The sequence below is a fragment of the Eurytemora carolleeae genome, unplaced genomic scaffold, assembly GCF_000591075.1.
Source record: "Eurytemora carolleeae unplaced genomic scaffold, Eaff_2.0 scaffold944, whole genome shotgun sequence".
NCBI classification, from domain to species: domain Eukaryota; kingdom Metazoa; phylum Arthropoda; class Copepoda; order Calanoida; family Temoridae; genus Eurytemora; species Eurytemora carolleeae.
The window spans coordinates 98216-105167 of NW_019396936.1; the positions used below are offsets into that span (position 1 = coordinate 98216).

The 6952-nt window shown below is 31.1% G+C and overlaps 1 protein-coding gene across 1 annotated transcript in view; it reads left to right on the forward strand.

The window, feature by feature from the left end:
• The window catches only part of LOC111710302 (tubulin alpha-1 chain), a 17262-nt gene continuing 10310 nt past the window's right edge, over window positions 1–6952 (forward strand). Inside the window, exons 1-5 of the mRNA XM_023484358.1 lie at window positions 1–108; window positions 4091–4172; window positions 5092–5197; window positions 5804–5895; window positions 6182–6260. Of these exons, the coding sequence (XP_023340126.1) occupies window positions 106–108; window positions 4091–4172; window positions 5092–5197; window positions 5804–5895; window positions 6182–6260 (362 nt within the window). The 5' untranslated portion in view covers window positions 1–105. The remainder of the gene's footprint in view (window positions 109–4090; window positions 4173–5091; window positions 5198–5803; window positions 5896–6181; window positions 6261–6952) is intronic.

Below are 6952 nucleotides of genomic sequence, written 5' to 3' on the forward strand. Positions count from 1 at the left end.
GTGTACCGGCCGGAACTGTCTCATATATAATGAGATGTCGGACCTCAACCGTGATCAGTCTCTAGCGGTCTTTATTCAGCTCAAGGCTTCTTCAGATCACTAATTATGGTAAGAAAATGTGTCAGTATTTTGTTGGTCTTTTTTATAAATTTCATTGGGTTTTATAAAATTAGCTAATACCAGGACAATTTGATGATTTGGTGTAAAAATTCAAAATATTTGCAAAATCGAGAGTTAGATAGATTTGTGACATTTTTTTTATTTTTAATCTATAAGCTTTTACCCTACCTTTCCTTGATAACATACAAAAGAACAATTTTCAGTTAAAAAAGTTGATCGGACAATTTTTGATTGATTTTTACTTCTGATCATGAAGAGAGAAAAGTCTGGGTTGGGCGCGGTTTTCGCATTGATTTGGGACGTTTTCTAGCCTCCCCCTCCTCCTTTCTCCTTGCCCCCCTTCCTTATATCCCCCCCCCATCCTTCGGCCTCGGGACTTCCATACCCAATACTCCTATTCTTATCTCGTATGCGTCATCAAACTAAGTCTATATCTAGGAAAATACATATGGACACAAAAAAAATACAGTTTTTAAAAATATTTATTTTATTCTTTTCCATATTGTCCCATATTTTTCAACTTGTTCTACATGTACTTTTTGATCTTGTTCTACATGTAATTTTTCATCTTGTTATTCATGTACTTTTTCATCTTGTTCTTACATGTACTTTTTCATCTTGTTCTACATGTAATTTTTCATCTTGTTCTACATGTACTTTTTCATCTTGTTCTTACATGTACTTTTTCATCTTGTTCTACATGTACTTTTTCATCTTGTTCTTACATGTACTTTTTCATCTTGTTCTACATGTACTTTTTCATCTTGTTCTACATGTACTTTTTCATCTTGTTCTACATGTACTTTAGCATTTTTCCAATTTTTACTTTCCACCGTTACCAATATAAACCTTTCATATGTGTCCTAAATATACTTTTCCATCTTTTTCAATATATACGATTACATCAGGTCCTTATGTAGAAGAAACAAAAAAGTAAATTTTTTTCGAATAAATATTTTTCTTCTCTTGTGTCTGCGTTTGAAGAGAGCGTTCCCGAAAAATGAAAGGGCGTATAGGCTTTCGGCGAAAAATAAGGCCTTTTGACCGCTTCTATCGAATTGGATTGTAAAAATTCAGTTTAATTCCAAACGAATCATTTAGATATTACAACCAACAATCAGCAATAATTGATAATGAAGACGGCATTTTCATATTTTCTAGGAATGTTTGAAAATCCAGCGCCTTCGAAATAGTATTTAAAAAAAAAATATTATTAAATATTAACTATATACGAATGCGTCAAAAAATAATCGATGACTATTGTTTGTTATAACTGAATTATTTGTTTGGAAGTAAATTGATTGTTTTACGATCCGAGTTTAATGTTGCAACTTTCTGAATTTGCATGAACGCTACGTTCTTCAGCATGAGTCGTTTTTATAATTTTCTCCTTATAGACGCAACAGATAGAAGTAAGAATAGTAGCGATCAAAAGCGCTTTTTTTCGCTGTAAACCCATACCCCTTTCATTTTTCGTGAACTCTCCCTTTAAAGCTCCAGATTTCTCCCTTTAGCCCTCTTAGTAGAATGTCAATAAAGGAATTCTACCTGCAATGCAGTTCTAATATCCTAGAATACTTAAATAACTCAATATTTAAAGGCAGTGTACATGCAATTCAATTATTTTTCCAGATTTTCAATTAAAAATTATGTACAAAGGAATTGAGTCTTCGGAACAAAATCAAATATTTAAACCTCAATTTCTTTAGAACTCTATGTTGTAAACCTCTGATATTTCAAACTCAGATTATTTGATCTAACAGAATTCATAGTTTGAAATATCTAAGGTCTGCAACATTTGGTTCTAAAGATATAGTGATTAGAAAATCAGAGTTTGTGGCAAAGACTCAATTCCTTTACTCATTGAAAATTCAATAAATGTTTGGTCAATCATTATCTTATTATTGCTTTGCTTTGACAAACAGACGAAAACTCTTACTATGTATTATTGTGTCCAGCACGCAATAACCTATCTTAATAATAATAGAAAATGTTCTAGACTTATTATATTAAGATATTATGCATTATATATGTATGTTGAAAATCTATTGGTATATTTTTGGTTGAAATTGTTCAACAATAGGGTTTACAGTGGTTAGATTTTATTTTATTACACCAAGTATATATTATACAAATACCTCTAGTGCATTCACGGTAAAAACGTACTTTTGGATATTTATTTGTAATATATGGTTTAAACTTAAAAAATTCTACGAATGGATCTCGCATTTTGAAATCAGGTTTTAAAAAAATGTCTTTGTTTAACCCCTCTATCAATGTGTATCATTTATTCTCAATTCTTAAAATAAAACCTTGACCTATTGCTGAAAAAAAACTAAAAAGATATGTCTCATGCTCATAACGTTTATAGTTTATCATTTTTTGATGTCGCATAAAATCCTTTGAGAATGTTATTTTGGTTATTACGATGCATGCAAAAGCAAAATAAACCTAGAAATGGGACTCCCCCCACCCCCCTAGTAAACATAGGTTGCTAGTTAAATATGTCTAATTCTCCCAGTTCCGAGTTTCCAAGTTCTCAGCATATTCTTTATAAATAACGTATATATATATATATATATATATACAAGTCCCACGCTACCCCTTTAAACCAGGAATAGAATTTCTCAGACCATGAAGTATTTACTGGCGCATGTATCTATTTCTAGATACAGGTAGAGTAGGTGTATGTGTAGTTAGATACAGATAGAGAAGGTTTATGTATACTTAGATACAGATAAAGTAGGTTTATGTATACTTAGATACAGATAGAGAAGGTTTATGTATACCTAAATACAGACAGAGAATATGTATGTATACCAAGATACAGTTAGAACAGGTTTATGTATACCAAGATAAAGATAGAGCAGGTTCATGTATACTTAGATACAGATAGAGCAGGTTTATGTATACCAAGATACAGATAGAACAGGTTTATGTATACCAAGATACAGTTAGAACAGGTTTATGTATACCAAGATAAAGATAGAGCAGGTTCATGTATACTTAGATACAGATAGAGAAGGTTTATGTATACCTAAATACAGACAGAGAAGATGTATGTATACCAAGATACAGTTAGAACAGGTTTATGTATACCAAGATACAGATAGAACAGGTTTATGTATACCAAGATACAGACAGAGAAGGTGTATGTATACCAAGATACAGAAAGAGAAGGTGTATGTATACCAAGATACAGAAAGAGAAGGTGTATGTATACCAAGATACAGACAGAAAAGGTGTATGTATACCAAGATACAGATAGAACAGGTTTATGTATACCAAGATACAGACAGAGAAGGTGTAAGTATACCAAGATACAGAAAGAGAATGTGTATGTATACCAAGATACAGACAGAGAAGGTGTGTGTATTCCAAGATACAGATAGAGAAGGTTTATGTATACCTACATACAGATTTCTAAATAAGTATATATTATATTAGGTCTATTAAATATATAAACAAACAAACATATATATATATATATTTAGTTGTGAGGGTTATATGAGCCGTAAATGTGTGTCAGACGGTGAACTAGATATGCTTAGATTAAAATAAACCTTATAATACTGAAATCTGATCTGGTTAATATACATAAAACAATTCATGAAGAAATGTAATACAGTGGTCGGCGTTTATATCAAAACAAGGAGGACAATTTTAAAGGTTTTGATTGTAAACAAGTTTTTTTTCAAATTTCAACTTTACAAGAAAAATTGAATTTTTTAAATTGACATCTTCTTTTGGTATTATGATTATGTGTATCCATAATGTTTAAAAGCTTGATATAAGTCAAAATTGAAATCGAAGTCGCATATAAAGTTTTTTATATTAATTGGTTATATATCGAGTTTTTATGAACTATAACAAAAATGTTGATGAAAGCTATACCAACTCTCTAAAAATACTGTGAAATACGGACCCGTGTAACCATCGTACTGCAATGTTTACAATTTTTTATGTTTAGAGGGAATGCATCTCTATCCATATTGGGCAAGCAGGATGCCAGATGGGAAATGCATGCTGGGAACTGTACTGCCTGGAGCACGGTTAGTACCAGTTTTATTCATTAACAATTTAAACAGCTAGACTGGTGTACTAAATATTATGGAGTAAAAAATTATTTTCAAATAAAAATTTGAAAAAGAATTTTTTTTAGAAATTACCTAACTCTATCTTCATTTTTTATGCAGGAACGGTCTTGACTAAATAAAATAAAACTAATTACAAACATTTTGAAATTAAAATTGAAATTAACAATTTCAGAAGTTCTTCGCGTCATTTCTAATTCAATTAAAACACAACCCCCGAATTAGAACCTAAAAGGAAATTTCATTATATTTAATAATGGAAAACAAACAAATATATATTTAACATTGAAATAGTTCTACTTTCCCCTAAAGATTGCTAAAAGGCTAAAAGCCATTCCTTTTTTCCTAAAATAATTATTTGAAACCCATTTTTTCGTATACGTAATTTTGCAGGAATTCGTTTGTTTTGTAAAATGGTTTAGTATCTTTAAAATCAAGTACAACTTGAAATTACTTAAGCTCTTCACGAGTTCATATTTATTTTGGCTTATAATGATTAAAGGAATTGAGTCTTTGCCACAAACTCTGATTTTCTAATCCTTATATCTACTTAATCCAATGTCGTAGACCTTAGATATTTCAAACTATAATTTCTGTTAGATCAAATAATCTAAGTTTGAAATATCAAAAATTTACACAATCAGATTGCAAAGATATATGGATTAGAAACTTTGGGTTTGTTACAAAGACTCAATTCCTTTGTGAAGAAATTAAATCTTTGCCACAAACTCAAATTTTCTTATTTCTTTTATCTTTGCAACTAGTTGGTGTAACCCTTTGATATTTATTGTTTAAAAGATGAACGACATTGAGTTTTCAAAGATATAGGGATTAGAAAACCTGAGTTTGTGGCAAAGACTTAATTCCATTTTTTCAGGAATCCAGCCTGACGGTCAGATGCCCAGTGATAAGAGTGTAGGAGTTGGAGATGATAGTTTTAATACATTCTTCTCAGAGACAGGAGCTGGCAAACATGTTCCTAGGTACTTTTTTACAATTGAGAGTAGAACTAAGGAGAGAGTTTTTTCTTTGTAGCAATGGGAATATATCTAGGGAGAGGTGATATTGATCATTTATATGTTACTGTGATAAAGGGAGGGGGTGGGGGGAGAAATAATTTATGCAAAATTGTTTTCTTCATTGTTTTATGATAGTTTCTACCTTAAAGAAAGTAAAGTTTGCTGAATAATTTTGTAAACACACAAAGTCTATGTGTACGATTTACATAACCAATATTTGTTTAGTATAGTGTCCTACTTTTACAATTCTTTTATTATCACCATAAAGCCAAACCACAATATTTGTAATTATTTACCAAACCTTTGATTGTATAAAATTTCATAAAATCTTCTAGAAAAAATGAATTATAACAGTAAAATGATTTACTCTTGACAAAATGTAAAAAAAATACGTGGATAAATGCTGTTACGCTTTTATGAACGCCTATTTCCTCTTATTTAACGCCAAAGAATGAGTAAATCGAAAAATTAAATAAAAACTGTCTTATTTTTCTCAATATCTCTCCATACTAAGGGACAATGCTTGAATTAGATTTAAATCTAATGTTAAATTTATTTTGGTTATCCTAGGGCTATATTTGTCGACCTGGAACCAACTGTGATTGACGAGGTTCGAACTGGAACCTATCGTCAGCTCTTCCATCCAGAACAGCTGGTCACAGGTAAACACTGATCTACGCAGTCCTGAACTATTAAGACAGGGCCAATTTCGCCAGGCTTTAGCCAATAGTTCTACTGCACCAAGTACCAGTAGTTTTATAGTCCAGAATATAAATATCTTAAAGCCGGCAAGCGATTTTTTTATAGCTTTAGTTTTAAAGAAGTACTGGGCAAAATCCTAATTTTGAATCTAAAATTATTAAAAAAAAATATATACATCTTGCGCATATTATGCACAGTACAAAATGTACACTGTCTTGTACATATTGACAATTGTACTTTGTACAGGGAAGGAGGATGCCGCTAACAACTACGCCAGAGGACACTATACAATCGGGAAGGAGATTGTTGATCTCGTCCTAGACAGGTTGGTTCGTTCTCATTTTTAATGTTCGTTGTCATGTTCATGTTCATGTTCATGTTCTTGTTCATGTTCATGTTCATGTTCATTTTCATGTTCATGTTCATGTTCATGTTCATGTTCATGTTCATGTTCATATTCATGTTCGTGTTCATGTTCATGTTAATGTTCATGTTCAAGTTCATGTTCGTGTTCATGTTCATGTTCATGTTTATGTTCATTTTAATGTTCATGTTCATGTTCATGTTCATGTTCATGTTCATGTTCATGTTCATGTTCATGTTCATGTTCATGTTCATGTTCATGTTCATGTTCATGTTCATGTTCATGNTGATGTTGATGTTGATGTTGATGTTGATGTTGATGTTGATGTTGATGTTGATGTTGATGTTGATGTTGATGTTCATGTTCATGTTCATGTTCATGGTCATGTTGTTCTTTCTTTTGATAATTTTCATATCTTTTTCTCTCTCATTCTTTTTTTTTATCTTGTATTCATTAAAAGAGATCGAAAAAGTTAAGGTGATTGGAAATGGTAAAAATGACATGATTTGGTTCAAAAAATAAAGATTTTTTAAATTGCATGAATTTCTTCTAAATGAATGCTTATGTATCCAACATAAATGTTGGTATTCGGCAGTATTTCTGAAATACTAAGATAGGAGAAAAGAATTAAAGGGTGAAGAGGGGTGGGGGGA